Genomic DNA, 27,943 nt, shown 5'->3' on the forward strand with positions numbered 1-27,943 from the left:
CACTATATATATATATATATATATATATATATATATATATATTAGTTATTTACTTAGATCTATCTGTGTGTAGCAGTTAGATGTGGCCCACTACAGTAAAGCGCTACAGTCGACAGACAATACATCTGAAAAAAGAACATTCTTTTAAAATCTGCCAGTTTGTCACGTCCATTATGCTGCAATAGCTTTTAGATCCTTTTTTTTTGTCGCTCACAGTAAAATCAAGGGCAGCGTTATAGCGCTGGAAAGCAATGTTTCGGTTCTTTATTTTATAGCGTTGTGAACTGAACTTGCAACAAATGAACGGAAAGGGTAAGCAGAACATGAGTCAGTTCGCCAAAGGGTCAGCAAAACAATAGGTAGCTAGGAATGGGAGAGCAGCAATTTTTATATTTGGCCTTTAAAAAAATATGCAGATTCCCTCCTGAAAAAAGAAGGGAAGATACAATTCCAGGAGAGATTAAGTAGGGGGGAGATTTGGGCAAATGATTCTTTGCTGCACTCAGGTTGGTTGCTTCATTAGATGACGTGCGCCAGTTGCTTTGTTCACCGTTGATGTAGCCTTGGGACTGGCACACAAAAAAAAATATGGAGGGGAGGGGAGAAGACCCTCCCTTCAGGCTCCTCGAAACGTCAATTATGCTTCTTTCCGTACTGTTGCTCTGATGGAGCTGAACACTTTGCCAATGGCCTCGTAGAGCGGGTCGCAGAAGGTGTGGATGCAGATAGAATAGACTCGGCCGATGCACTGGATCTCAATCAAGTAGCTCCTGATGCAGGGCACCACTGCCCAGATGTGGAGGAAGGACAGGATGGCAAAGTAGATGCCCCAGATGAGAGCCATGGGGATGCCAAAGAGGGCAGACAGTAAGCGATAAAACCAGTATTTTGTCACAGTGAAGGTGGTGAAGCTTGCCTTCCAGACCCCATCGAAACTATGGGTTCCCTCAGGTTCGGCAATCACGTCTTCGAAGTCAATCTGCAGACGAAAGGTGACATAAGGTCAGGAGGGAAATGGAAAAGCGACAACCAAGCCTGCAGCTATCCAAGCCATCAAATCTGACAAATAAAGGTAGCAGCGATGCAACTTGATATCCAGAGTAACCTATATCAACACAGCACTCGTGTTTTAAAAGAGGCACAGGAGATGGAGTTGAGGTGCTGGCACTAGGGAAAAGATTCGGAGGACCATGGCAGCCTTTACGATGGCTTACCATCTTGTCTTGTCTATATGCAAGCAGAGGTGGGTGGCTGGGTGGGATGCAGAAAGTTAGTTTGCTTTTTCAGCTGCTGCGCTTTGAGTCACAAATCAGCCATAATCTGAGAAATTTCTGACCTTTGTACCAAACACTAGCACTGCCCCCCCATCAAGCTCAGGCTTTCTTCCTCCAAGTCCATCTGCTTTCTTACTTGCGTCCAGTCCAGAGGGTGGCTCTGACTGTCTGCTTCCTCCGCCTTAATTTGCTTTGCCCCAAGCAAGCATGGGGATGGGGACAAAGTTATAATTAGTTTTGTCCACCTGTTATTGGCTCTGGCTCCATCTACGGTTGGCCATCCTGCTTTCCATGATACGCTACAGTAATCTTTATTGTCATTGTCCCATACAGAGCAACGAAATTGAAAAAAATCTACATCAGACATTCAAAACCAACAAGCCTGCTATTCCAGCTATCCCAGCCTGGTTAACCCCCTAAAAACTCTGATACCCCATAATTAAATACAATATACAGTACAGTACTCCCACAGAGACTACCACCAATCCACCAATGGATATCAACCACCACTGCATCTTGGCTAGGCTTTCTATTTTGGCTTAAAGTGATAATTGTTGCTGTTTTATGACCAGCATTTTTATGGCATTGCAGGGGTAAGGAATCTTTTCTTTCAGGCCCTGGGCTCCTTCCCAGGGGGCACATGCCAGTGAAGGGTGGAGCCAGAAGCAAAAGGTAGTCACAGCAATGGATGTGACTGCTTTGCGTCAAAACCGGAGGGGCCTATGCACACATCTCTCCCATCCGCCATCCAGGAAAATAAAAGGCATCACCACCACCCAAGGACACAGGCCAGCCAGGCCAGGCATAGGCAAACTCGGCCCTCCAGATGTTTTGGGACTACAAATCCCACCATCCCTGACCACTGGTCCTGTTAGCTAGGGATGATGGGAGTTGTAGTCAGGCCAAAGCACTCAAAGAGGACACAGAAGAGAGGCAGTGAAGGGCATGGCCCAAAGAAAGGAGATGCAGCCTAAGGAGAATCCCAAGACTCAGAATAAGTAGCCTAGAACAGTGTTCCCCAACCTTGGGCCTCCAGCTGTTTTTGGACTACAATTCCCATCATCTTTGACCACTGGTCTTGCTAGCGAGGGATGATGGGAGTTGTAGTCCAAAAACAGCTGGAGGCCCAAGGTTGGAGAACACTGGCCTAGAAGACCACATCTGGCCCCTGGACCTGAGATTCCTCACCCCTACTGTACAGTGGTACCTCAGGTTAAGTACTTAATTTGTTCTGGAGGTCCGTACTTAACCTGAAACTGTTCTTAACCTGAAGCACCACTTTAGCTAATGGGGCCTCCTGCTGCTGCCGTGCCGCCGGAGCACAATTTCTGTTCTCATCCTGAAGCAAAGTTCTTAACCCAATGTACTATTTATGGGTCAGCAGAGTCTGTAACCTGAAGCATATGTAACCTGCAGAGTATGAAACCCGAGGTACCACTGTATTGGATTAATACAAACAGCTTGTGGCATGCCATATGTGTTCAAAGTATATGTGCATTTGATAGTTCCAGTGCTTTTTTTCTTTAAAAAAATGTTTAGGAGTACTCTCATTTACCTTCTCATATTGAAATACTGCCCCTTGATGAGGCCAAACTTAGATTTATAAAATGTTTAGGGTACCCCTGCGTCCCCCCAGAAAAAAGCACTGGATAGTTCATTTCATTTATTGTAGTAGTAGGCTGTGTATACACTATGCTGTTGAAGCGCATTAGAGGCACATTCTTTTCCTCAAAGAATTGGGGCACTGTAGTATGTTAAGAGTTGCTGGGACCTGTAACTCTGTGAGGGGTAAACTACAGTTCCCAGAATTCTTTGAGGGAAACTGTGTGCTTTGCATGTCCTTTAAAGGTGTGGTGTGTACATAGCCCCAGTGTATTCTGTCATGAAATGGCTTTTGTTCTGGTTCTTTCAAACTTCAGGGTCCAGCTTACTTGCAAGTTACGTGTACTGTAGTTTGGCCATTAGGAGGAACTACCCTTCCTTTCTATTTGAGGGGTTCTTGAGTCCTTTTTTTCTAACCAACGAAAGAAAGTTATCCAAAGGAGTACATATTTCAGAAATGCCAAAATATCCACAGAGTCTGTCATAACATTTCTTTCTTCGAGAAAATTCACAGAAACATCTTGAAACAAAATAGCTTATCCACATATCGCACGAACGCATCTTTTGATATAATCCACAGCACAGGATATTTATTGCCGCCAAAATAACCAAATAGGGGAAGTACGTCAAGAAAAAGAAAACACAGAGGCTCAGATCCACTGAACTGTGAATGGATTCAGAGAACACATGCAGGCTTTTCTGCCTCCTTTCCATTGAGGCTCCGACACCCCCCCCAAAAAAAATTAATGACCCCCTGCTATGCAGGAATCTTTCACCCAACACGGGACTTGAACCCACAACCCTGAGATTCAGAGTCTCATGCTCTACCATCTGAGCTAAAGGCATTTTCACAGCAGCTAAGGTCAGAAAGCAGGGCTTTCAGAACTCAGAGTTCCAGAAAGCTTCTGCTGGGGATCTTCCTATTTCCCCAAAACAGCCCCGGAAGGAGCTGAATAGCAATTCTGTGGCAAATACAGCTTACATGTCCTAGACAATTATTTACCTCCCTTATCGCTTACCTTTCAACAAACATGGCAATCTAGAATAAACCTTGATATCCCACCTGTTATTCTGAAACAGGATTCTATCGCTAACAGAATAGTAATTATTTCTTCTGAGCATTACAGACTTCAAGACATTTGATGAATAGGCTTTGTGGGAGTGCAACCTGGTTTCTCCCCAATAAGCAGATTCAACAATAAAGACTGAAAAGACTGCATAAACTTGTTAGATGTCCACAGTGTGCAGCCTTGAAGGTGTGAACCATACATGTGTAACTGGAAGACTAGTTGAGAACTGTAACTACCACGTGTAAAAAGGTAAAGGTAAAGGACCCCTGACAGTTAAGTCCAGTCACGGATGACTCTGGGGTTGCGGTGCTCTTCTCGCTTTACAGGCTGAGGGAGCCGGCGTTTGTCCGCAGAAAGTTTTTCCAGGTCAAGTGGCCAGCATAACTAAGCGGCTTCTGGTGAAACCAGAGCAGCGCACGGAAACGCTGTTTACCTTCCCGCTGGAGCAGTACCTATTTATCTACTTGCACTTTGATGTGCTTTTGAACTGCTAGGTTGGCAGGAGCTGGGGCCAAGCAATGGGAGCTCACCCCGTGGCAGGGATTCGAACCGCCAACCTTCTGAACGGCATGCTCAAGAGGCTTAGTGGTTTAGACCACAGCACCACCCGCGACCCCTAATGTGTAGCAGTGACAAATCTAGTAGATGGATCTATCAGTATCTTAGGCCACTTCTGAAATATTGTGTGTGCGCATGTGTGTGAATATGTGTGTATGTGTGTGGGGGAGAGCTAGTGCCAGTGGCAAGCTGTAAAAAATAAAATAAAAAATCAGTTTGTACACTGCACAATAAATATGTGCAATAAATTTAGCTACTGTGATGATATATTCTAGGGGTTGAGGACCTATGAAAGGGTATTGTAGGCTAAGACTCATTCTAGGTTCATGTGCTGACCTCAGTAAAAATGTTGATTATTATTACTAGGCGCTGGGATGAGGTCCTGCAAAAAGCCTCCTCTAATGTCAACTGAAGGCTCTTGGGGATGCTTTCAAAGCATTTTATGCTATCATAATGACATCTTAACTCATCTAGAGGGACAAAGCCAATACAGTTAGTCAGGTCCCCCCTCTCACCCCAATACTGTACATCATGATATCATTCCATGATGGCCGTGCTGAAGAAAGCTTGATGGACCTGTCATCAAATCCTTAATGCATATGGTAGGTCACTGTTTTTGGCGTCATTTTAGATAAGTGGTGTCAAACTGCAGGCAATGATCTAGTTCAGTTCTCTACCATCCAAAGCAGAACAGAGCATTTCAATCAAAACAGCTGGATGGGGCAAAGACATGAGAGTAGTAAAAAGAAGCTTTGGTGTATTGTGTTCCCTGGCACAGAAATATTAAATACTTAGTTCCTTTATATACCTTGTTGTTCATGTAGTGTATGTGTGTGTGTGTGTGTGTGTGTGTGTGTGTGTGTGCATGTGTGTATATCGACCATTTTTAAGATTATGTCTGTTAATTGCCTTGGTGCATATATGTGGAAGGCAATTCATAAAACATTGTCGTCATCATCAACATCATCATCATCATCATCAATATGTCTGAGTCCTATTCCTTATCTAGTTCTTTAACCACCACTCCAGAGAAATGGCATATGCTTTTGCTTGGTCGTTTTTGGGTTCCATTTCCAATCAATTTTCCAAGCAGCTGTTAAAAACTTAAAGTTGCATGCCGGTCATGCTCAGATGTAGGCAGACACCTGCTCCTTAATACTACATGTACACAGGAGAATTTGTTGATTCTGCAGCTTCCAGGAGATGTCGTGGAATGAGCACAACTCATTTGAAATGCTGTTTTGCATGTGTCTCTTCCATCCCATTTCTGCATTAGTCTGTGATCTTTTTTTTGAAAAGTCCATATAAAAATCTACATTCATATCAATGTATGCATTACTAAACATGTTTTATTCTTAAAATAAACTTATGAACGCATTTTGGTGATTCTTCAAGCTGAGAACTGTACCGCAAAACTTCAAGAAGTGTGAAATTCGAATGTGTTCCAGTTTGTGCATTCATCCAGAGGGTGCAAATCAAGTTGGTCAGCTTGAAAATGTGGAGAAAATGAAGCTCTCTCTCCCCTCGCTCTAAATTGACCAAGGTAAAAAAACAACAACCCACACTCTATAAAAACCTTTGCTGGGGTCAAGGTTTTTAAATGGTACGATCATCTCTTCTTCATCCACAACCCATTTCCTGATCTCAGTACTGGTTGGCTTCCTACCATTCAATTTGGTAATGCCACTTGTACAACAGCTTTTGTTCACGTTTGCTATAAGAAATATTAAAGCTTAGTTTTGCATATGGTCCCGTTGCTCAAATGACTGTGTGTGTGTGTTGTTGTTGTTTTTAAAATGAATAAATTTGCAGCACAATCCTAAATTTGTTTTATTGGAAGCAAAACCCTCTGATCTTAATACTGTAGAACTTTCTGCCCTAGAAGTGTGTTTAGGACTGCAGCCAAAATAAAGGCCTCTGAATCTTGGGGCGGGAAAGATCCACCAGAAAGCTGCAGAAGTTTAAGGAAAGTTTGCATTTCTGTTTAAGAGCTGCAGGCCTATGCATTATAAAGTCAGAAAGGAAGGTATGTCAAAGAGAGGAATCTTTCGATGCTGGGAATTCTTGCACAGGTGCACTTAGTCATGCTCTCTTGAATTCAGCTGTAGTCTTCAAGGTGTTGGGATTTAGAAATCTTTGTAAAATATACAGAGTGGTGCCCTTGCAATGTAATTAAGTAGCAAACCTTACTGGGATTTCTGAAGTAAAATCCCAAAGGATAAAGGGTGCTTCCTGCCTCTCTACGACACTGTGATTGCTCCTAGCAGTTAGGTCCTAGATATTACTATCAAGCTTGCTATGCAAGTTTAGTCCTGCTGCAATTCCCCCTTTCTAAGTAAGTAGAGGAGCCTTAGCCTTTTTGGAAGTTGGATGGAGAAAAGATAAATAGCCTCCCTGGGTTCTGGGTGGGTGGAGGAAATTAATCCTTCTTAAAGCTCCAATCCTATATACCTGGGATTAAGCCCCTCTGCCCCGAATGGGCCTTACTCCTGAGTAGATGTGTACAGGAGTGCACTGTTAAATGTTTGCAAAATGTTATCTTCCACCATGACATCATGATTAATCTTAGTTTCAGAGGAAATAAGGTAAAGGTAAAGAGACCCCTGACCATTAGGTCCAGTCGTGGCTGATTCTGGGGTTGTGGCGCTCATCTTGCTTTATTGGCTGAGGGAGCCGGCGTACAGCTTCCGGGTGTGGCCAGCATGACTAAGCCGCTTTTGGCGAATCAGAGCAGTGCACAGAAATGCCGTTTACCTTCCCGCCAGAGCGGTACCTATTTATCTACTTGCACTTTGACGTGCTTTCGAACTGCTAGGTTGGCAGGAGCAGGGACCGAGCAACGGGAGCTCACCCCGTCGTGGGGATTTGAACCGCTGACCTTCTGATCGGCAGGCCCTAGGCTCTGTGGTTTAACCCACAGCGCCACCCGTGTCCTTTCAGAGAAAGTAGTGCTGATTAAAATTATATTAGGAATCCCTGTTTCCCTGAGGTCTCTGATTATCGGTGAATTAATTCATACCGTTTGTTGGTGTCTGCCTTTATCTCTAAATTTACATCACAGATGGGGAACATGTGACTCTCCAGAGGTAGATGGACTCTAACTCCCATCAGCCCCAGAAAGCATGGTGAATGGTCAAGGATGACAGGAGTTGTAGTCCAGGAAAAATTCAGTGCTAAAGGTTTCCCCACCCATGGCTTCCATTATAATCACCACCATTCTCTGAATGACTCTGTGTGTGTTTTAAATTCTTCATTGTTAAATAGGACCATCAGAGGATGCTGCTGTTTCTGGAAATAATAAAAATCTGTCATGTTCAAGGGCAAATAATGCATCCTCACATGCTTAATGACCCAAACTGTACGGCTGAAAACAGATAAGATTATTACAATAGGGAAAGATTTTATCACACTCGTGTTCCCATAGAGCTCAGTTTCCTTTTTGAAACAATTCACTTGGAGCAAATATGCATTGCTCATAAAATGACCACAGCTATGAGTCATGGAAGTCTTGTTGCAGGGAACAGGCAGCCAGGGGAGACAGATCAAAATTGGAATGCCACCAGAGAATGGATTCACTTTCCTTAAAAGGGGAGAAGTGGGCTGGGGGGCTTTTTCTTAGGCTCTGTGATTATATTATAATTACAAAGCCATTAAGGATCATTTGGAGAACCTTGTAAATTAAGCCTGAACTGAGAGGAAACAAAGAGCCTTACCACGAGGTGCCAAAAGCTACAGAGATTGTGGAGCAAGTACTGGAACGAGCCTGGGTTTTTTCTGAACATAGATTTCCCCTTTCCTTTGGAACATACACATAACCAGCAGACATCCGGATGTTCAACTTATCAAAGGAACGCTGCAGTTAGAGAACCACAACAGGTCAACACCCACATATCTACGAAAGGTATCAAGTGCAGGAGAAGAATGTGGGATTGATTTTGGACCGAAGCATCTGCAGAGGGAAAAGCAGCCAGAGATCCAGTGGATCTGTGTTGTCTCGCAACCACACAATCAAGGTACAGTGGTACCCTGGGTTAACTACTTAATTCATTCCAGAGGTCTGCACTTAACCTGAAACTGTTCTTAACCTGAGGCACCACTTTAGCTAATGGGGCCTCCTGCTGCCGCCGCGCCGCCAGAGCAGGATTTCTGTTCTCATCCTGAAGCAAAGTTCTTAACCTGAAGCACTATTTCTGGGTTAGCGGAGTCTGTAACCTGAAGCGTATATAACCTGAAGTGTATGTAACCCGAGGTACCACTGTATTTTGGCAAGGTGAATGCTAGCTGCAGCTGATGGGAGTTGTAATCCCGACTTATCAATCTATCGTTTCGTTTGTATGCCACCTTTCCAAAGTTAAAGCCATGCTTGAGGCGGCTTACAACATAAAAAAAATTACATCCCGGCCAACGTCAAAGTAGTCAGAATAACAAATAAACAAAATATCAAGAAGCACACAACCGTATTGAACAAAACCCTCCAAAGGACACCCCAAATCCAGGATTCTTGTCCAACAGCCTCAGCTTTTCTAGCTGGAGTCGTTCAGGGCCCCAACCCCTCAGGCCAGGTGGAAAAAGGCCTGCAAGGCAGGGAGCAGGTCTTCCAGGACTCACAGCCAAGATGGAGGGCATTCGTTTGGCAAGGCTGACTTGCCTACACCTTAGAATAAATGCAGAGTATGCAGCTTCATCGGGTTTATTTTTTTATTAAAAGAATAGTTAAGTGCAGCCTTTGCTTTTTATTCGGGCTGCAGTGCAGTTTAACTCTTCCCTCCCCAGCTTCAATATGGATGAAAATGGATGCACTAGGGTCAATTTTCATTGGGATCACACTTGGGGAGGGTAGGGTTAAATCTACATTTCCCTGCATCCTGGAGTCTCATGCTTAGTATTAAATGTGGGGCCTGGAACCTGATGAAGCTGCACACTGCACATTTAAAGTAGCGTGTAGTTAGCTAAATATTTAATCCCGCATGCTGGTTTCCCCCAACATAGGTGCAGCCATGTGGCTGGGGTTGATGGAAGATGTAGTCGAAAAACTCTGGAGTGAACTAGGCTGGGGAAGACTGACCTACTCTATTCAGAGTGCTAGACATCAAAGAGCACTTTCCCTTATGGTCATTTGCAAAAAAAGGTCTTCTTTCATTTGAAGAAGGGGGTGTGATATCTGACTTAAAAGACGGTGCAGCCAAATTGCATTTTGTCATAGGCTGCCTTCGCACCACACATTTGTTGTTGTTGTTGTTGTTTAGTCGTTTAGTCGTGTCCGACTCTTCGTGACCCCATGGACCAGAGCACGCCAGGCACCTCTGTCCTCCACTACCTCCCGCAGTTTGGTCAAACTCATGCTGGTAACCTCGAAAACACTATCCTACCATCTCGTCCTCTGTCGCCCCCTTCTCCTTGTGCCCTCCATCTTTCCCAGCATCAGTGTCTTCTCCAGGGAGTCTTCTCTTCTCATGAGGTGGCCAAAGTACTGGAGCCTCAGCTTCACGATCTGTCCTTCCAGTGAGCACTCAGGGCTGATTTCCTTAAGAATGGATGCGTTTGATCTTCTTGCAGTCCATAGGACTCTCAAGAGTCTCCTCCAGCACCATAATTCAAAAGCATCAATTCTTCGGCGATCAGCCTTCTTGATGGTCCAGCTCTCACTTCCATATATCACTACTGGGAAAACCATGGCTTTAACTATACAGACCTTTGTTGGCAAGGTGACGTCTCTACTTCTCAAGATGCTATCTAGGCCTGTCATTGCCCTTCTCCCAAGAAGCAGGTGTCTTTTAATTTCGTGGCTGCTGTCACCATCTGCAGTGATCACCACACATTTAAAGCTCTCCAAATAACCCGGGACTGTAGTTTGTTAAGGGTGAGGGAAATTGTAGATCTACAGTTCCCAGGATCCTTTGGCGTGTGCATGTGCTTGAAATGCACACTGCATAAAGGGACATTTATAACTTCAGCTCCGTTGCTGTCCTTTATAAATCCTAGCATATGCATTTGACAGGCACAGACCAACCAAAGAATGCAGCACTTTCACCTTTAGCTGTGATGGAATCTTTCCTCCTTCCTATTTTGAGAAGCTGAACTTATCAGCCAGCACTTTGCTGAAAACTAAGAAAGCGCGCTAGATATAAACAAAGCTTTGGGCCATATTTATCTTTCGTGTAATTCATCCGAAACCCATGAACCCTACATCCTAGAAGATATTAGTCTCTCAAGTGAGGTCTAGAGTATAAAGCCATTAACAGAAATGTCCTGGAAGGTAGAAGGTCCTGAGAACTTTGAGGTTAGCAAGTTTATCTCTGTTTCAGTGGCATCGGACAAAAAATGCAGTCATGTGTTCTTGTTTTAGCCATGCACAAATAAAGTCCAAATGCAGAATTCTCTTGTGTATTGTTTCTGTACCCATTTTCATTCACAGAACATCCATAAACTAGGAAGGCACATGCTCTTTCAATGTAACATGGTATGTACAGCGAAATATTTTGAGAGGTGCTTGCATTTGGGATCACACCTGCTATCCTGACTTAAAGGTAAAGGGACCCCTGACCATTAGGTCCAGTCGTGGCCGACTCGGGGCTTGCGGCGCTCATCTCGCTTTATTGGCCGAGGGAGCGGGCGTACAGCTTCCGGGTCATGTGGCCAGCATGACTAAGCCACTTTTGGAGAACCAGAGCAGCGCACAGAAACGCCGTTTACCTTCCCGCCGGAGCGGTACCTATTTATCTACTTGCACTTCGTGCTTTCGAACTGCTAGGTTGGCAGGAACAGGGACCGAGCAACAGGAGCTCACCCTGTCGCGGGGATTCGAACCGCTGAGCTTGTGATCGGCAAGTCCTAGGCTCTGTGGTTTAACCCACAGCGCCACCCGCATCCCTATCCTGACTTACAGCTGTGCAAACAGACTCTACTTACTATGTGAGTGGTGACCTTGCTTTTTGATTGGTCCCAGATCACACATGCAGACCTCATAAAACTTTCCTTTAGGCATGTTCCCTTCCATGCATGGATAGAATGTGTGAAAAGGGAGCATATTGCATCCACTGCCTCAATGGACACGCATAGACCCTCACTGTCTCTTTCCATTATGCGGGGAAATTCCTCCTCTCCCACTCAATCAGTGCATGGAAAAGAATATGAGAAGAGGGCCAAGGTCCTTTGAAAACATTTATTTATTTAACTACAGCAAGTCCTCAACTTACACACATTGAACTCATGCGCATTCAGCTTTACGCACTTAGCAAATATTTTTTTAAAAATTAAAAAGGGGGCAGAAGTCGGGGGGCAGGGCGGGAAGGCTGGTAATCCCACCTGCTACTACACCCAGTATGTTTCGGCTATACTCTATTTTGGCTTTAGGCGTGATCCCTGGAACGTAAGCCCTGTGTAGGTTGAAAGCTTGCTGCATTTATTTATTTATTGCATTTATAGAGAGCCAGTGTGGTGTAGTGGTTAAGAGCGGAAGACTCGTAATCTGGGGAACCAGGTTCGCATCTCCGCTCCTCCACATGCAGCTGCTGGGTGACCTTGGGCCAGTCACACTTCCCTGAAGTCTCTCAGCCCCACTCACCTCACAGAGTGTTTGTTGTGGGGGAGGAAGGGAAAGGAGAATGTTATCAGCTTTGAGACTCCTTTGGGTAGTGATAAAGTGGGATATCAAATCCAAACTCTTCTTCTTCTTCTCTTCTTATAGTCCACCTTTCTTCTCCAAGCAGTTCAAGGTGGTGTACATGGTTCTCCCTCTCCTCATTTAATCCACACAAGAACCCTGCGAGCTACGCTAGGCTGAGAGGCAATGCCTGGCCCAAGGTCACCCAGTGAGCTTCATGGCTGAGTGGGGATTTGAACACGGGTCTCCCAGGTCCTAGTCCAAGACTCTAACCACTACGCCACACTGGCTCTACTAGTGCATGATTATATATGCCATGTTGAGCGAACAGGACTAGATAGGATGCCCTCAATCTAGTTTGCCTATGTGTGCTGAAAACTGGAATCTGTGGGAATAGCTGCAACCTCCCCAAGCCAATCAGGGATGCCTATTCTTCTGACCTTCCCAGCAGCCTCTACTCTGAGCACAACTCTCTGACAATCTTTGTCCATTCCCTCTTGTATACTCAGAGCAGAAGCATGCATACAGGAAGTGGAACAGTGGTATTGCTTTTACCAATACTGGCGGCAGGTGCTTTCATGCTGGAATTCAAGACACAGCCCAGGCATTAAATGTCGCTTTCCAGACTCCAATACTGAAGCTGGATCTGGATGTTATGCTGTAGTGGGAAAACCAGATGTGTGAGCACACCAACCTACTTTCTGGGCTTCTGGCATAATGTCTAAAGGGGTGTGTGGCATATACTCCCCTTGGACAGAAATATGGGTACCATATGCTTCGACAGATGGATGTCAACAAGCCATTTTTGGAGACTGTCCTGGGTGGGCCATTGGCCTTGCCCAATAAATTGCTGCTTTGACTTTTCTGCACATGGTTTACACGTAGCTATAGCAAGCAAACATTTTCCTACGGGGTTATGACTCATGGGCATGGGCAGTGAAGTGAAAACCAGTACATAAGGGTTCAATTATGCTGAAAAAACCGAGGCATAAACAAAATTAGTCTTTGTTCCTAATCAACACTGCCGCTGGTTCATTCCTTGAGGAACAATTCTTAACGTCCAAGATAGATAACATTCTCACTTTTCTATCAGGGTGCCAAAGTAAAACAAGCAGCCCACAGATATAACCGATCTGGCCTCTGCATCAATCAATGAGTCAGCAGAGCTTAGGTGATTTTAGGAATCCTTGGATTTATGAAAGCTAAAAAGACAAATAGAAATATATTGTAATATGGCCTGTGAACTGAAGTTCCAAATCTATGTCTGGACATTAGTAAATCACCTGATTTTTAGATATCTGTGAGAACCTTGAAAACAGGCATGCACACATGCAATGTCCTAAAGCACTTTTTGGATGGAAACTGTGTGTACAGTGAATGCACACAGTGATGGGAAGGGAGCTCATAATGATAAGCTGCACCCCAACTCATGCATATTCACTACACCAGATGTGGGGAACATCAGGCTTGAGTGGGGAGGGTGCCATTGCAATCCTCCAAGTTTTCCTGTCCGGCTGCTGAAACTCTTTTCAGACAACACCCCCTTCCTAAACCACACCTCCTATTCTCACACCACTCCCCTCTCCGCCTCTGCTCCACGCCCTCTTTAAGTGCATTTGCCTGGCTGGAATCGCTCTGGTCAATTTACCGAGCTGTGGACTCTGCTGACGCTATTTCCTTTCCCCCAGGTTGATGCCTCAGAGGGTGACACCTTCCTGCATCTGCTTCTGGTCCAACCCTCTACTGCTATCTTGGAACTCGGCCTTCTGTTTGGCTCCACTCTGCACTTGTGCCTGGTGCTCTGGTCTTTGTCTGCCTGGCCTGTCTCTAAGCCTTTCCGCTTTCAGCTTAGGTATCCACTTTGCTTTCGGACATTTTAAGTCATCACAAATAAACACAAATTCCAAATCTGCCTGGATGTGCAAATAATGCCACTCTCTCAGATGCCAACATACCTATTGGGTATGTGGATCTCCAGACCAAGAATCTGGAATATGTTTAATCCTGATGCGAGTTGAATTCCACACTGCTGAAATAGCTGCTTAAGTGGATGGCTCAAATAATTAGCTGCACTTGAGAAACATGTCTTTGATCGTCGGTATCCATGTGTGAAGTCTGGTGTGGGCCTTGGAGCCTGATGCTTGGAGCCAGACCCTCCAAGTGTCCCTATTTTCCAGGGAAGTCCCTTAGAGAAGCCATCCCAGTTTCTGATTTGATCTAGGAATGACCCACTTTTCCTTGGGATGTCCCTACTTTCATTGGAGAAATGTTGGAGGTATGGAGTTATCCAACCCCCGAGCCATCTGAAGGCAATCCTGTACAGGGAAGTTTTTCAATGTTTAATGTTTTATTATGTTTTTATATGGGGGACGTGGGTGGCGCTGTGGGTTAAAGCCTCAGCGCCTAGGACTTGCCGATCGAAATCGGTCGGCGGTTCAAATCCCCGTGGCGGGGTGCGCTCCTGTCGCTCGGTCCCAGCGCCTGCCAACCTAGCAGTTCGAAAGCACCCCCGGGTGCAAGTAGATAAATAGGGACCACTTACTAGCGGGAAGGTAAACGGTGTTCCGTGTGCTGTGCTGGCTCGCCAGATGCAGCTTGTCACGCTGGCCACGTGACCCGGAAGTGTCTGCGGACAGCGCTGGCCCCCGGCCTATAGAGTGAGATGGGCGCACAACCCTAGAGTCTGTCAAGACTGGCCCGTACGGGCAGGGGTACCTTTACCTTATGTTTTTATATATGTTGGTATCTGCCCAGAGTGGCTGGGGCAACCCAGTAAGATGTGTGGGGTATAAATAGTAAACTTATTGTTACGGAATGGGACGTCCCTAATTTTTTTGGAGAAATGTTGGAGGGTGTGCTCACCTAACTCCCTTGTAAGTACAACACAGGGTTGCAGCCTAAGTTTATGAAAACAAACACAACCCGAAACACACCGAAACACAGTTAAGCACCAAGTTGCAGGCAACCGTGAGTAGGAGTTGCCGGAGGGAACGCAGACAAGGGCCTCTTTCACTTTGCCCCATCGGTTTAGGAGGCTGGCATAATCTAGAGCTGGCTGTGATTAGGGATACGAAGAGGCAACAAGCGTCCGGGGCTACATTTAATGATTCAGAGAAAGGCCATGTGTGGGAGTATGGAGAGGCTGTGCTTGGGGAAGGAACAAGAAAGCATTGGAAAAGCAGAGAGACTATGGCATAAATCCTAATATATATAAACGGTGCACATAAACTCTGCAGGCGTTAGCAGATTCTTTGTACATGTAAGGATGTGTAGCCACTGTTACCAGAGTCTTGGAGTAGCAAAGGATTTTGCAGTTCCTCCCTATCCCCCAGATACACACCCTTTATGCGCCATGCTGTGCTTTTATTGTACGGTACTTCCCCCCCCCTTTTTTTTTAAGTTCTCCATCCTCAGGTGTTGGATCAGATCGTGCTTGTTTTAAATTTCTGCTTTTAAAATGCAAATTTCAAGCCTTTTCACTGACACTGGGGGTTATTATCAAAGGGCAAAACAGGAGAATAAGTGAGTATTAATTCTGCTGATTTCTAAAGCAACTTGTGTGTCTTCTGGGAACTATATATTATGATTTTGTAAGGAACATAAAAAGGCAAAGGAAACTATGGCTGCAATCCTGTCCACGGTTACTTGGGAGTAAGTTCATTGAACTCAATAGGGATTACTTATGAATAGGCTAGGTATGGGTAGGATTGCAATTTACATTAAAGGTAACGGTACCCCTGCCCGTACAGGCCAGTCTTGACAGACTCTAGGGTTGTGTGCTCATCTCACTCTAGAGGCCGGGAGCCAGCGCTGTCCGCAGACACTTCCGGGTCACGTGGCCAGCGTGATATTGCTGCTCTGGCGAGCCAGAGCCGCACACGGAAATGCCGTTTACCTTCCCACTAGTAAGCGGTCCCTATTTATCTACTTGCACCCGGGGGTGCTTTCGAACTGCTAGGTTGGCAGGCGCTGGGACCGAGCAACGGGAGCGCACCCCGCCGCGGGGATTCGAACCGCCGACCGATTTCAATCAGCAAGCCCTAGGCGCTGAGGCTTTTACCCACAGCGCCACCCGCGTCCCCCAATTTACATTAGGCTGTAAGAAAAAAATCTGCCGTTTTCCCCAAAAATCTATGATTGTAAGAATGGATGTGTGGAATGGATGCCCAAACAACTAAAATGCTGCAAAACAGGGAGCTCAGTTGGACAGAGCATGGTGCTGATAATGCCAAGGTTGCAGGTTCGATCCCCAAATGGGACAGCTGCATATTTCTGCATTGCAGGGGGTTGGACTAGATGATCCTCAGGGTCCCCTCCAACTCTACGATGCTATGAATCATTTTAAGTTCTGCAGAAGTTCCAGAGATATCAAAAAAATGCCCACTATTTTGTAACATTTTGGTTGGTCCTAATAATGGAATTGTCTGACAGTGGATATTGAAATTACTTTTTTTTTTTAAAGAAAATTTTCGGGTCTGGCTTAGTCTTCACAAACAGCCTGATCAGATGGTAAAACTGTAGTTTGTACCACTTCAGACTGCAGTGTATATGCGTACATGTTTCAGGAGTTCTTTCTCTATATATGCGAAACAGCATGTCAGGGATAAGGTTATTCAAAGACTCTTCCCAGCTGCTATTTATTTTGGTATGGGCAGAATTTTCAAATACATATGCATATGGGAGAGCATCAGATCCATACCATACACTTAACCGTGAAGTGCATACTGGACACAATACCCATATGTGCACCCCCTGCCCGTTAAAATAACATGGTGAACTGAAATAGTGAACTAAAGCTTTGTGCAACCTATAGAGAGGGTGCAAATTAAGTACATTTGCATGTTTACCTAAGGAAGTCAGATTATCCTCCACCAGGGCCAGGGCCTTCTCAGTGATGGCTCGAACCTGGTAGAATGCTCTGTCCCATGAGACCAGGGCCCTGCAGGATTTAACTTCCTTCCGCAGGGCCTGTAAGACAGAGCTATTCCCCCTGGCTTTCAATTTCAACTTAACCTGATCTTTTATTCCCCTTCCTTCCCTCCCTCTCCCCTTTTTATGAAGATTACCCGCTCTGGGATCCCACAGCTAATTCTCTCCTGGTCTCCTCACTGGCCCAAATAGGACTAATTTAGTCAGCTAGCCCCGGTGATCATCTAATGTTTATTGGATGGATTCCCCACCCCCCCCAAAAAAAAATTGATTTTAGAATTCTGAATTTATTGTTATTCATGTTTTATACGGCATTTTATGCTGTTTTTTGTTGCATCAATTAAGTGTTTTACATTTGTTGTTAGCTGCCCTGATCCTGGTTTTCTGAACTGGGAAGGGTGGGGTATAAATAAAAAATTATTATTATTATTATTATTCTATGAGACACGAGGAGGAGCAAGGGGAAATGAAGCCAAACCTCCTAAAAAACCAGGCAATGCCCCCAAATTCAAAGTGGCCAGGGCAGGAGATAGCAGCCTGGAACCCTTGGGCAGCTGCCAGGCCCCAGGACCATGCCGGAGTCCACTGCTGGTGGGCCATTCTTAAAGCCTGGCACTCTGTGGAGCGCCAGGTAGATAGATCTAGCCATCCTTCTATTTCCTTCAATGCCCCTGGGTAGGCATCACTTTAGGGAATTGTAGGTGGATAGAGCCAGCTGCCCAATTCTGCCAGTGCAGCCAGGTAAGCCTGCTAAGGCCCACTGACACAGGAAGGGGGTCACCTGAGGATACAGCTCCCTTCTGGCCCCGGCAGTGGTTACCAAGCTAAAGGAAGCACGATCCTTTCAGAAACTTGTTTGGCTTCCTATTACTTGCACATATCTCACCTCTGCCTCGAAGCTTATTCGTCTTGAGCTTTGGAACCTCAGGTGCAATAGACTTTTATGTAGCACCTTGCAACGCACATCGCGGGAGCACATCCCCTGCTTTTTATGAGTTGCGAGGCATTTTAAAATAAATAAATGCTGAAGCCATTTGATGAACTGCTTACAGAGCAGATTCCTTGTCCCCAGCCTAATCATTTGTCTTCTGTGGTTGGCTTTGCTTTTATGGCGCTGTGTAGGTGTCAGCACGGAGCGAGCGACAAGAAATGCAAAAGCCCTGAACAAATAGCTAAAATGCTCAGAAATGGGGGTGAGTGGGGTAGCAGGATTCATAGTTAAAACAGGGGTGTGACACATGCAAAAACCAGACTTTGAATATGTTTTTTTTTAAAAAAAATTATGGCAATTAAGCCTGGTTGCACTTTTGTATTTTGTGTTAACAGATATGGAAAAATGACTAATCCTAATTTCTATACTATCAGTCGCTAGAACTGCCATTTCACCTGAAGGTCACAACACTGAAACCTGGAAATGTCCACGTTTTTAACCATTCTGTTTGTATGACCACAGGGTCAGGATCAACACCAGTCATCCTCAAACAGCTGCTGGCCCTGGGATACCTGGGCTGGCCCTGGAAGCCACCTGCCATTTTAAATTTCCTACACTACACTGCAGAACCAGATGCTACATTGCTCTGGGGCATTGTGGGAAATTTAAAATGGCAGCCAAGGGCCCGGTGATTTAAAAGGGTGCCCACATTTCCAAAGCTCCCTCAAATCTGGAGCCAGCCTTGCACTTAGAGGATGATTGATCTATTTCTAGGATCTTGAATATACACCTTCAGGGTGACCTTATTATTAACACTTCAAGGGCTCTCCTCAGGCTTCCACTGAGATAAATACCCCAGAACCACATAGCAAAAAGAGGACTGTTGGACCTTAATTACTGATACACATTGGTGCTATGCCCAGAATTGACAATTGTGATGGGATACCATGAGCCATGCTGCGACAGGCCTGAGTAAAGAAGCCTGTGGTTTGAAGCAAGAGATCAGCTGTCTACATTCCTCTTAAACGTTATTTGAGAGTCAGTCTGGCCAAGCTGCTCCCTTAAGAGATAATAATATTTGTGATGTGTATATTACTTTCTTTTTGCTGGGATGCTGAAGCATGAGTGATTCTCACATCTGCCACACCTGGGGAAAAAATTGCACCAAGTTAGGCCTACCCAGAACTCCACATTCCAGGAGACCAGGGCAGTAGCCACAGGAAGGCCTGTGTGGACCTGCTCCCCTCAGAAATATTCCAAGCTCTTGGTAGTTCAGCTTATCTCTTTCCCACACACCAAGTCTCTAGCACTTTTACTTTGTGGTGATATAAGGGAAAATGTAAAGACAGTAACTAGTGGCTCACAAAGAAAGAATTGTTGCTTCCATGTCTTAGTGGTCTGCCTAGTTAACCTGACAGGATAAATGACATGTGCTAGGTCCTTGTTTCCAAATGTTACAATAATAAAATTGCATTATTTTATTAGTGTTTAATACAATTAACTCGTTTTATACATTTAAGGCTATCTGTAGGGATATTCTTCTGGTTGCAATTGTATCATCCCTTGGTTCCCCACCGACACCTCAGTACCATATTTCTAGCTAGAGGCATGAAGGGAACCTATGTCAAATAAACAGGGCTACAAACTCAGGATTAGCTTTGTGCACTGGAAAACAGAACTTGATTTATTCCTTTCTAGGCCAAGTACCATAAAGGTTCGGAAATATGGCCACCCTGTAACTTTCAGGAAACACTGGTCAACACAAACAGATTATGTGGTAAAACTGTTCCTAGGCATCATATCTGTTGAAATGGACTCTAGTCCACACACGTTTATGGCATAATAGCTTTGCTAATCTTAAAGGTGCCACAAGTCTCTTGGTTGTTACTTCAAGAGTGTTTCATTTCAGAGTAGAGGTAGATGCTGATACATCTGGATGAGTGAGTCTTCCCACAAATATACATGAATCAGTAAATTAAATTTGTGGAAGAATGGTTTGAAGTCTAGCCACTTCCCTGACATGCTCATTTTCTGCATTCAGGATTGAGTTTTTGTTTTGTTTTGTAGAGCAAGGACAATTCACACACACAGCTTCTCTCTTCGGCCTGTTGTTCATACAGACCAGCCCTCAGCTGGATTCAAAGCTTCAGCACTGCATTACTGCTGCTGTTCCCCAATTGCAGCCGCCTAAAGGACATTTCCCTACAGCAGCAGTTTGAATATGTAACTGCAAAACTAATTGCTGCATGTAAATTATGAAAATAAGATTCTGGGGAAAATATATTTTGTTTCTGAGAGGGTCCACTATCTGAAGTTGTTCCCAATGTTCTCATTTTCCTTTGGGACGCAGGATATAACTGACATCTTTGATCTCTCCCTTGAGAGATGCTTGCAAACATTTCCTTAAAGATATGTGCTTTTTCCTCATCAGTGATTGGCCTCCTATTCCCAATAGGATCCATCTTTTTTTTTTCATTCCGTAATGTTGTTGAGAGCTATCTAGATTCCTTTCAGCCTTGCACATATCACTAATCCTCAGAAGGTTTTGTTGCTTTGGGAACCTCAGCTGATGCTGAAGAATGAGTTAGAAAATATGTTATTCTCCTCACTCCCCAAACACTCCCCTTCTCAGGCTTATTTTCTCTTCCTAAAAGGGAAAGATTATATTATTTATTCAACCTGTTTTCTTGTGCTTTGTTTTGCACGATACTTTAATTTTTGCAGGCCAAAGTAGCCCAATAGTGAGAGACTTAAGATATCAAGAGTCTAGTTCTATGCAAGTTTGCTCAGAAGTAAGTCAATGGAGTTCTGCCACTAAGCTGTGGCCCTTTCAACACTTTAGATTGAATGAAGGGGCTTAGAAAACTTGGAAGGTCTGGTTCTGCAAACAAACATTCTGTTGCTAATCAGCCTATAGAAAGGAGCTACTTCTTCCCTCTACACCAGGCCTAGGCAAACTCAGCCCTCCAGATGTTTTGGGACTACAACTCCCATCATCCCTGACCACTGGTCCAGTTAGCTAGAGCTGATGGGAGTTGTAGTCCCAAAACATCTGGAGGGCCGAGTTTGCCTATGCCTGCTCTACACCAACAGAATAAACTATTTTTCTCCACAATACCTTCACTGGGCAGGTGGAACCTTACAGATTTCTATCTGGGACAGAAAGCATTTCTGTACCCTAGCTTCCATCATTTGTGATCCTTGGCCTATCTTCAGTTGGGGCTGATGGGAATCAACCAGCACCTGGGATGGACACATGTTCCCCCATCCAAGATGCAAAGGTTTCTTCTCCCACTCAAGAGGCTTCATGATGTAGCACTGCAACATCAGATTGCTTACAATGAGTGAGTTGCAGAAATATGTTTTCCAGAAGTTCAGCAAAACTTGGACTACAAACCATCCTTGGCCATCACATCTGCAGCATGATGTGCCTCTGCCAGGAATGGATTACATCCATGATTTTCCCTGACCTAGATGGGCCCCGATAGTATTTTCCATTGACCCAGATACATTGGACTAGTATAAATGTGACATTTACAAAGTTAACAAGAGATCCAGAAGGGCCTTTGCTCCAATTCACTTCATGATTTCTCCTTTTGGCATTTTTAGTTTGGAAAAAGGATCCCCTGCCCTGCCCCCCTTTTATCTCCATTTGGGTAAGGCAGATTGTCTTTGCGCTCCCTTCTCTGTGAATAAAGCAATGCTTTTGCAAAAACGATTCTGTGGAAAGTCAGGTCCATATACTGTAACAGAACAAGTGAGGCTTGCAACAAAATGTCGAGAAGTGCAATTCTCCTGTTTCAGGGTTCCAGCCATGCAGCTATACCCTTTCCAGGAGACTCCATTCCATTTGCCCACCCTCCCAATTTTCTGTTCCACACCTAAACATCCAACCAGCATTTCATGACCCCTGAACATACTCAGTCATCATTGATTTTGTTTTGGGGTTGTTGTTTTTTTGTCCCCCTGTTTTTGCAACGAGTTTTTAAATTATTTCTTTAAATCTTGAAGTGGGTGTGGCTACATAAGTGCTAATAAGGTAAAGGTAAAGGTACCCCTGCCCGTACGGGCCAGTCTTGACAGACTCTAGGGTTGTGCGCCCATCTCACTCAAGAGGCCGGGGGCCAGTGCTGTCCGGAGACACTTCCGGGTCACGTGGCCAGCGTGACATCGCTGCTCTGGTGAGCCAGAGCTGCACACGGAAACGCCATTTACCTTCCTGCTAGTAAGCGGTCCCTATTTATCTACTTACACCCAGGGGTGCTTTCGAACTGCTAGGTTGGCAGGCGCTGGGACCGAGCAACGGGAGCGCACCCCGCCGCGGGGATTCGAACCGCTGACCTTTCGATCGGCAAGCCTTGGCACTGAGGCTTTTACCCACAGTGCCACCCACGTCCCATAAGTGCTAATACTCATTCCTAAAGTTGAGAAATGGAATACAGTGGTACCTCGGGTTAAGTACTTAATTCGTTCTGGAGGTCCGTACTTAACCTGAAACTGTTCTTAACCTGAAGCACCACTTTAGCTAATGGGGCCTCCTGCTGCCGCCGGAGCCCAGTTTCTGTTCTTATCCTGAAGCAAAGTTCTTAACCTGAAGCACTATTTCTGGGTTAGCGGAGTGTGTAACCTGAAGCGTATGTAACCTGAAGCGTATGTAACCCGAGGTACCACTGTAAATGATTTCCAACCCCCCCCCCCCTTGTTCATTAACATTGGGCCCTTCAGGGTAAGCCATTGTCTGAAACAAACTACAGGTTACCATGAATGAGCAGCGGGTTGGCCCATTGTTGCTCAAATTATGCTCATCCCTATTCCTCCCTTTTGTGCAGCTGGAAAGCAGCAGACCACAGTGCTGGCTTAGCATTATGTACAAATCAGTGTTCATGGCAGATGCTCATGGCTTCTTTGGGAGACATAGCATTAACCCAGAGCTGTGATTTGTTTATTCCTGGCTTAGCAAAGGGAGGAGCAAAGTAGCGTGATTCGAGCACCATGAAAATGAAACCAGCGAGTCTGCACCCCAGTTAAGCCTTCCAATCTTCCATGAGGCTGCGACATGTTAGAAATCAATCTCAGACAATATACTCCGTATGTTTTAATCAATCGATTCACTGATTAACAGCACAATCCTGTGCTTACTCAGAAGAAAGTTCCACTGGGTTCACTCCCAGGTAAATGTGCATAGGGCTGCAGCCAAAATCTGCCTACATTTGTATACGGTAAGCAATTGTTCACAGGGTTTTTGTTTTGTTTTTCCGACTATGCCTTTGTGTGCTGTAATACAATCTTAGAACTGACATTCCCTTCTATGTGAGCGAGAAAAGGGAATAGTGTCTCTAAGGGGATGTTTGCCACCTGTAGGGGTTTTTTTTGCAAGCAATAGTATTTCCCCCCCCCCCCAAAGCATTTCTTTTAAAAAAATGTTGTCAGATTAAATAAATAATCAAAACATGACAAAATATTGCAGGTTTATTATTCTCTTCTTTCTTCAGCATTCAGTGGCAAATTACGGCCTTCCTTAAAAAAAACCCAAAAAGCTCCTAGCCCCGCCTTCTGAAGCCAAGCCCTTGTGGGCAGCCTGATACTTAATGAAAAAAATATGCAAACATGTTTTTTTCCTATTTAGTCAGGCAAACTGAAGACGTTATGTTTTGGGACCAAGTAATACTCTAGTTATACATGAGAACAAAGGAGCCAACTCCTAGGGGCCAAGCCCCTTTGACCCCCCCAATACAATATTTGAGGGGGTCAGCCCCCCCCAAAAAATTCGATGAGCATTGCCATTCAAATGGTGTTTGTGCACCGTCAATATTTTACTCCAGTTGGCACCCCTGCATGGGAGCAAAATGCACTGCTTATGTTAATAGGCTGACACAGCGACAGTCATTTTAATATACATTATCCGTCATGCCTAGAAATCAACGCAAACATTGATCAGAAGTGCAGTCCCAAGCAGGTTTTCCCAGAAGCAAGTCCCAGCAAGTCCAATGGGACTGAGTCTCTAGTACAGGGCCAGATTTAAGTTTGATGAGGCCCTAAGCTACTGAAGGTAATGGGGCCCTTTATATGTCCAGCTGTCCTTCGTCAACAATAAATGGTCACTGTTTTTTGTGTCGAATAGATGCTATATGGTAATTTGTGGACCTAATAGGCATCTAAAGCCATATAGAAATGAGCAAACCAGTGATATTTTAGGGAGCAGGCTGGCAGGCGGGGCCCATTACTTACATCATAGGAGCCTACACAACACAAAACACTGTTGCTGTATGTAGGTTTTATTTTATTTGTTTTTTATCTTATATTTTGGAAATGTACACCCAGGTTTTTTTCCCCTTTACATTTTTTGGGGGCCCCCAAGAGAGTGGGGCCCTAAGCTATAGTTTGTTTAGCTTATACATAAATCTGACACTGCTCTAGTAAGTGTGTTTAGGATCGCAGTCCAAGAGTGCAATCCAATGTGTGTGTATTGAGAAGTAAGGGCCATTGTATCTAATGGGGTTTATTCCCAGGCAAGTGTAAACAGGATTGCAGCCTTTCTCCTACAGAGACCTAAACAAATGGCTTTCGTGCAAGAGCTGCTGCTCCTGTTTTTCACTTACAAAGGTACTTTGCAATCTATGTCATGTTCACATTCACATTACTGCGAGGCTATGGAAGGGCAGCTGAGTTTAAAAAGCAGGGACTTGTCAGAAGGTACATAATCCCTCCATGAAAAAGGGGTGGAGCTTGTACCCAGCTCTTCCATAACTATGTTTATCAAGCCTACCACACTGGAAAAATCCAGTAAATAGCCTCAAATGAAGGCTCCGTTAGAAAGTAAATAGGAAGAAGCTTCCATTTCTGAAACAGGATATGCTTCCTTCATGAGATTTTCTGAACATGCTGTTAATTTATTAAAAGTTTGCAAAGGTACTGTGTGGAGTTCTCAAACATTCTAGCGGACAGAGAATTAAAGTGTTTTGCTAAAAAGCAATCACAAATGTGATTTGTTTCCTTAGAAAGCCCCCAGCACCATCTGCTTTTTGGGCTGATTTTCCAAACCAAAACCAGTCCTCCTTCAAGCATCCCATACCAACCATTCTCTCTCCCACCCCCACCCACAGCCCAGCATGTCTTCTGATCAGATTCGGATGGGTTCCCCCCCTTTTTTGCGGGTTTGAGAAAAGTTCTGGACTTCCTACCTTGACCACATCGTCGTTGAGATGCTTGGGGTCTCGGTCGACCAGGTCAATCTCTTTGGTGTGAACGTCATGGAACTCCTTCTCGTTCATTTCATCTGCCATGACCTTGTTGTTGGGCTTGTAGATGTTGCCTTGCTCCCTGATGGTGATGGGCGCTGTGTAAAGAAAGTCCTGGAAAGGGAGGGGTGTGGGAAAGCGGTCAGTGAATCCGATGCGACTACTAAGTGAACGGCGCGGTCCTGGGAAGGGGATGCACGTCCAAAAAATCCCACTCGCTCATCGGACGTTCAGAGAGCGGCTGTCTATGCTGCACTGGTCAGGGAGAGCGCGCGGAGCCTGGGGAAACTTCATCCAGCGAATGCCCCAGAGGCTGGCTTTTTAAATGGACAGAAAGTATCTGACACCACACCCCTCGGTACCAGGCAGAGCCGCGACTCCCGCTCGCGCCGCCAGGGGTCCTCTCCTGGCGCGCGCAAGAACTGGGCAGGTTTGCAGCCGGGGAGGGCGCAGCCGCCGCGCCCCTGTTCACGGGCTTGGAGAATTCGCAGCTTGGAATCCCCAAGTTTCCTCTTGCAGGGAGCTCTCCCTTAATAAAGCAAAGGGGGGGGCTCCCTGCCCCCAACCAATCAGCTGGGACACTTGGCACCTTGCCCGCCTCGCCTTTCACGCGCAAAGGAGTACTTTGCGCTCTTGCGCTGGCTGCCAACCGGCGCGCCACCGCGCAGCCTAATCCCACGCGCGTTTCCATTCGACAGCAAGTTCCAGGAGGCCCGCTCGTAAGAAAGAGCGCATAAGATCGCAGCCGCGGCCAGCATTTTCAGTGGCAAATGTGGGCACCCTAGTAAGCACCCCAGGGCACCCCCTGAATGCCCCCAGGAAAAGGAGAAGGGAAGGCAAAGGCGAGACGAGACGGGGATGTAAATGGGACAGAGGACAACTCCCCGCACCGTTGACTAAATAACCCCAACATGTTGGCATGGAAGAGCGCTCCTTGCCTTGGGAGGAAGGCTGGATGGGGGAAAAGCGTCTACTGCAATGTGGCCACGACGATTTAACACTACCCGTACTCCGGATCCGTTAATCCAGAACAAATACCTCATCCTTGGGTCCATTCAGGAGTAAACCCTCACATGCGTTAGGATTCACCCCTGAATGGACGGGGGAGGAGGACGCAAGACGGTTAAAGGCAGAACTCATCCGCAATACGGGGCTCTAAAAGTCCCTCTAATCGTGCCTCCCTGGAACGTCACCCATTCAAAGAGTCGCTTGCTTGACAGCCGTCCCTCACTCCGCTTCCTCCTTTTTTAAAAAATAAAATAAAAGGACCTCTCTAAAGTTAAGGCGAAAGAGTGCTGTCCCAACCTGACCCACAACAACCCACAGATTTCTCGAAACCCATTCAAATCTGAATGCCCTTGGCGCAAGTCGGTTGGGTTGTGCCGTTGCCCGAAGACGAGCCGCTTTCGTTTTCAGAAAATCCAAACTCCACGCCACTCTCCAGACTAGCAAACTGCAGCTCCCCTTAAGAAGAAATGCCTTTTGCACACTCGTTACAAGTTTAGCTTTGGAGACGCTCTCCAGTAGATTCCCTCTCCAGCCTTGTAAAAATTAACCGACACCGGGGTGGGGTGGCGGGGAGTGAGAGAGAAACCCCAGTCCTTTCTTTGCACTGGGCAGTGACAGGGAACATATTTGCAAAACACAACCCCCCCCCCCCAGGAAAAACCCAACAACTTACTCTAGAGTTGTCCCTAATCCTGGGTGGGCGCCACTACAGCCTTGGAAATGCTGCGGGGGAAGCGGTTTAAGCAGGAAGGCTCTCTCTGGGAGCGCAGGGCGCACGGAGGGAGGCGGGGGGGGGGGGAGAGAAAAAAAACAAGTGCCCGTCCAGGAGATCAGATTACCAACACAACACAGACAAATAACCCCCGATTGCCCTGAAAACAGGCTTTGCAGTTCCAGCTCTGGAAAGGGCTCCAACGTGGAGAGCAGGGAGATAAGGGACGAGCCAAGAGCACTCAAGAGATGGCTGGCGCAAGCAGGTACTCTGTGCCAGGAACGCAAAGCAGCTTCGCGAAAAGAATGAAACATTGCAAAAGCATGCCCTACCTCGGAGTCTACGTATTTGCTCCCAGACATGCTGTCCTGGGCTTGCTCGAGGCTTTGCGGAGGGCGTTACTGACCGGTAATTTAAAAGATCCGACGAAGGAAGATCCGGAATTGTTAGAGGGGAAGAAAAAAAACCTACAGCGCACGCACACACACCACAACCGCCCCCCCCCCCAACAACGCACACAAACAGAAGACTGCCGAGTGGGCGGTATCTCTAAATTAGCGTCCTGGCTGGGCGCCAGGGGTTTGTTCTCCCCGCTGCAGCTCTAGACTTGGAGGACAGGGCTGGTAGATCTCGGCACATCCCCAAGGCTCGAGGAGCAGCGCGGAGTTGGAAAGGGTAAAATCCACACAAACAGGACGCGCGCTCTGCGCTCTGCTGCTAATTTCCCTACTTTTGGAAAAGCCTCAGGCGATGCTTGTTTCCTTGCCAGTTGCAGCGACCGTAAAAGAACACACATGTGCACGCTTATTCCCTGAGTTATCCAAGGGCAAGCGGTTAGTGTCTGGTTAAAGAAAACGGTCGCCGTGTTGACTTTGCGCGTCCGGGTTTTTTTTAAAATTTATATTTGGAGAAAGAAGAAGGGCCTTTCCCGCTTCCTTCCAATCGCCGCCTCCCCATGTTTTGCGTGGTTTCCCTATGAACACCAGAAGCCTGATTCAGTCAGGGTTTATGAGCGATC

At 45.8% G+C, this 27,943-nt stretch overlaps 1 protein-coding gene across 2 annotated transcripts; it reads right to left on the reverse strand.

The window, feature by feature from the left end:
* Positions 1 to 249: 249 nt before the first annotated feature.
* On the reverse strand, positions 250 to 27,411 carry CAV1 (caveolin 1). Of its 2 annotated transcripts, none has more exons than XM_028746892.2 (3): positions 27,258 to 27,411; positions 25,149 to 25,319; positions 250 to 979 (listed from the first exon to the last, which is right to left on the reverse strand). In XM_028746892.2, the coding sequence occupies exons 1-3, from the start codon at positions 27,285 to 27,287 to the stop codon at positions 638 to 640; spliced, it is 543 nt and encodes a 180-aa protein (XP_028602725.1). In that variant the 5' UTR covers positions 27,288 to 27,411; the 3' UTR covers positions 250 to 637. The 2 variants fall into 2 exon arrangements, with proteins under 2 accessions (XP_028602725.1, XP_028602726.1); XM_028746893.2 differs by lacking the exon at positions 27,258 to 27,411 and adding an exon at positions 26,887 to 27,164.
* Positions 27,412 to 27,943: the final 532 nt, after the last annotated feature.

The sequence above is a fragment of the Podarcis muralis genome, chromosome 10 (assembly GCF_964188315.1).
Source record: "Podarcis muralis chromosome 10, rPodMur119.hap1.1, whole genome shotgun sequence".
Taxonomy (NCBI): Eukaryota; Metazoa; Chordata; class Lepidosauria; order Squamata; family Lacertidae; genus Podarcis; species Podarcis muralis.

What these genes read in the sequence shown, in the direction of transcription:
- CAV1 (XM_028746892.2), bottom strand. Translation starts at nt 27,287, where the DNA reads ATGTCTGGGAGCAAATACGTAGACTCCGAG. An exon ending in GCAAATACGTAGACTCCGAG is followed by an intron (nt 25,320 to 27,257) that starts GTAGGGCATGCT and finishes CTCCCTTTCCAG; the next exon opens with GACTTTCTTTACACAGCGCC. An exon ending in TCAACGACGATGTGGTCAAG is followed by an intron (nt 980 to 25,148) that starts GTAGGAAGTCCA and finishes TTTCGTCTGCAG; the next exon opens with ATTGACTTCGAAGACGTGAT.